Raw genomic sequence first — 3,862 nt, 5'->3', positions numbered from 1 at the left:
AGGTGTCCCACTTAGGGGTAAAAGCTGGGACTCCTTGCAGGAAGGGCAGTGTCTGTCTGTGAGGTGGATGTGCTTTGCATTTTTTGCTGTTGGGGAAGGGCCTCCTGTCTCCCTGGGACTGGGCTCCTGTCAGGTCTGGCCTTTGTAAATGCAGGCTCTGTAGAGAGTCAGTGTGGTCTTATGTGTTTGGCTTGTTGACTCGGTTGTCTCCTGTCCATTCTATGGGAGACTGCATTTCACCATTTATTCCACCCGTTGTTGGTTGTGCGGTGTTGTTATTGGGGTCAGTGGGGTTAATGTCAATTATGTATAATCTGACTGACTTGTTTGTACCCCAGTGGTCACCCATGTACTGACCCTTTTATATCAAATACAATTTTGTTATTGGTTCATCTTTATGCTGGCTGTGTTCTTTATGCTAGGCCTAATAATTGGCAAAACAAAATTGGCGATGAGGATGGCCCTGTCTGAAGTTCCTGGTTGGGAAGATCCTGTCTATAGTTCACTGGCCTTCAAATGGATTAAATTTGGCGGACCATGTGAACAGTGGGAGAAGCAGTTGGTGGAGGCTGAACTGCAGGATGTATTAGAAAATATTCAAAAATTCTCTAATAAGGCACAGGATGCTGTAACCTTCGGGAGATGGGGATGGATCCTTTTCACAGCATATGAGAAACAGCACCAGCAAAAAGATCACTTACTGGCTGAATGTTCCCGTATGCAAGCTCAGATTATGACATTAGAGTCTGCAAATAAGCTCCTTACTGATAAACTAGACACTTCTCAAACTGTACCTGAGAAGGATACAGTACAAGTTGCCCGGTGTAAAGGTGGGAAGAGATGGGGATAATGTAGTCATAAGAAGGTCCACTCAGATGTTATACAGGTGGATGTACACCATAACCCTGATGACTTGGGTGATGATATCTGATACCCTGCGGAGTCTGATGGGGCTGGTGCCTCAGATGACTCTGCAGATGTGAGACCAGTCATCAGAAGGAAGGTGGAATTTTCTGAGGGTGAGCCACCAGTAAACAGACCTACCATGGAAGGTTTCACACAGCAAGAAATCAGTGATATTCTTGCACGGTTCAGTCAGAGACCAGGAGAGCCCCTGCTTGCTTGGATGGTACGTTTATATGATCAAGGAGCATCAGGGGTTAGCCTGGATAATTTTGACTGCAGAAAGCTTGTAACTCTGAGTTCAGACCCTCTGGTGCCGGAAGTGTTTCGGCCTAATGATGACAGTATTAATCTTTTGGCTTCAGTTGCTGTGGGGTGCAAGGCAAAATACCCACTAGAGAATTCCTGGCCAGGTTCAGACCGGCCATGGTATATTCTGCGGGATGGTATACAGTGATTGAAGGAAGAAGGAATGAAACTGGCCATTCATGTAGTCTGTGTTGATGCAACTTCGATTGTCTGTGTCTATAAGAAATGCAATCGCTAGAACTGCTCTACCGACTTATAAGAAAGTTCTTGTGACTCTCTTACTGAGTGAAATAGGAAATCCCATTAGATATGTACTTGAGAAAATGATTCAGCTAGGTGACCTTGGGGAATGGACTCCCCGGGAGTGTCAGGGTTATTGAGAACTCCAACGTCAGCGGGGCCCCTGGGAGTATACACGGAATAGACACCCGACGCAGTAAAAATACCGGACGTCGGCTGTCTCGAGGACAATTGCCTAAAGCTTTATTGAAAGATGGCATACCTCTCGCTAAAATTGATGGTCTTGACACCATTGGAGGTTGTATAAACTGAGAGGGTTACAGAAACCCAAAAGAAAAGTGCAGAATTATCAAGCACACTGGTCAGAAACTCTTCAGCCTACAGCACCCACTCTGGATCCTCAACGGGATCCCGCCTTTGTTCACAGTGGTCCCTCTGGGAGCAGTTCAGTTGTTCTGGGGAAGAACCACGAATGGCAGCAGTATTCTGACCTGTACCCCTCAAGAGACAGTAGGTACTGTAATCCATACTGAAATACTGGTCAAGCTCTGGTACATTGGGCGCAGGAGGACTGACGTCCCCATGTGGAGCTACAAATATTCTGGAAAAACCAATCCTCTCAAATAGTGAAGGCTCTAGTAGATACTGGAGCGAAGGTCTCCTTGATTTATGGAAATCTGAAAAAATTTAAAGGTCAGTCTGTGATTATTACAGGACTGGGTGGAAAACAAATTGAAGCTGTACAAACCCAAATTGATATGAAAATTGGAAATCTTCCAAAACGACAGTATATAGTCATGATTGTTCCGATCCCAGAGTATATAATCGGAATAGATATCCTTAAGGGACTTATTTTGAATCTTCTTGATGGTCATGATCAGTTTGGGGTAAAGAGTTATATCACTAACTGAGCAGTTTTAGTAGGGAAGATAAAGATGCCTCCGGTTCAGATCCCAACAGCGACCAAGGTAGTAATCATGAAAGAGTACAGGATTCCAGGTGGTCATGAATAAATTTCCCAAACAATCAAAGATTTACTGGATGCAGGGGTTTTAAAACTACTACAATGTGGAATAGTCCAATCTGGCCAGTCAAAAAGGCTGATGGATCCTGGAGAATGACTGTGTGTAGGGAGAGGCGCTTGGAAGACCTTGTGATGTACGGGAAGAATAGGGAACCAATCAATCATGCCAAAGAAGAATGTTACCAAAACACAGCCATGCTTAAGGTGGATCCCTTTAAGGAGCTTATATAAAGCAATTGAGCAGCTAGTAAGTTGAACAAGCAGCAACCATCGTATTGGTGTCTGTGCTTTTGTTCCCGCAAAGGTTTTAACCTCCTGCAAGGGTTAGCTGTGATCTGAGTGCCACATTTCTGTGGCTTGGCAGGTAGAAAAAGACAGCTAATGCCTTACCACAACAAATGGTGACCCCGACGTGAGGGCAGCGGTGATTTCGGTGTGCGGACCGGTGGCGGTCGGCGGCACACGGCAGGAGGTGACGGAGCTCCACGCAGGATGGGAGACTCCACGGCACGCCATGGAAGCCACGATCAAGGTATTTAAAATAAGGGGAAGACAGCATAAGACTTGCATGCAGTCGAGCGCTTTAAAAGTGATGATACAAAGATTATTAAAGCTCGGCATTCTGGCCGAGCCGATGGGTTGCATGAAGTCAGAGCTCTGGCCTCTAATAAAAGCTGATTTAACAGAGCAGGAAAATTAGGAAAACCAGAGCACTTGGTGACTTGGGATAAGGCAAATGCATGGATGAAAGCCACCCAAGCCGAACAGCATGCATCTAAGGATGCACATAGGGGACTGCAACGTTTCTCAGAGGAGAGTACTCGGACGGAGGAGTCCGCGGGGTCCAGCACCGGTCGGGGCGCGCAGTATGGAGATGGCAACGGCGGCCCGGGGCCCCCCGAGACCCCCCGGCGCGGAGCCGCCGCCTGCGGCTGAGCCCGGCACTGCGCCCTCGGCACCGCGCCCCCCCCGCCAAAAGCGGCAGGGTTATGCAGCACAGGCGTTAGATGTTCTTAACGGAGTCTTCGTATTTGTCCTATTCGCCATTTCATGCTGTGTCGGTGATGAGTGTGGCGGGCGCCTCTGTGTGCCTGTGTGACTGTGGGTGTGTGTGAGACGCGGCCCGCGGCAGCTGCGGAGCTCTCCGGCCAGGGAAGGGCGGCGAGGAACGACAGGGTCCTAGTGCCCGCCCGCTGGGTCGGCCGTGCCGTGGCTTGCTGGGGCTCAGTCTTCTCAGGGTTACATGCACAATACCTCCTCCAGCAGGAGGCAGGAATTCTGTGTTGATTGTTGTCTTGAATTTAGGTGCATACTCTGCGGGGAGAGTGCACCTCTGAACCATCTGCCTAATGGAAATATCGTCAAAAGATCATCTACAATCTTACA

The 3,862-nt window shown here is 48.1% G+C and overlaps 1 protein-coding gene across 1 annotated transcript in view; it reads left to right on the top strand.

Annotated features, from left to right (window-relative positions):
- The first annotated feature begins 451 nt into the window (after window positions 1-451).
- The window catches only part of LOC113489950, a 9,205-nt gene continuing 5,794 nt past the window's right edge, over window positions 452-3,862 (top strand). Inside the window, exons 1-2 of the mRNA XM_026866032.1 lie at window positions 452-830; window positions 2,167-2,339. Coding sequence (XP_026721833.1) covers window positions 452-830; window positions 2,167-2,339 — 552 coding nt within the window. The remainder of the gene's footprint in view (window positions 831-2,166; window positions 2,340-3,862) is intronic.

The sequence above is a fragment of the Athene cunicularia genome (assembly GCF_003259725.1).
Source record: "Athene cunicularia isolate RWA chromosome Z unlocalized genomic scaffold, athCun1 chrZ_part2, whole genome shotgun sequence".
Classification (NCBI taxonomy): Eukaryota; Metazoa; Chordata; class Aves; order Strigiformes; family Strigidae; genus Athene; species Athene cunicularia.
The sequence above is the reverse complement of the archived record's forward strand: the minus strand, read 5'-3'. Positions and strand labels throughout refer to the sequence as shown.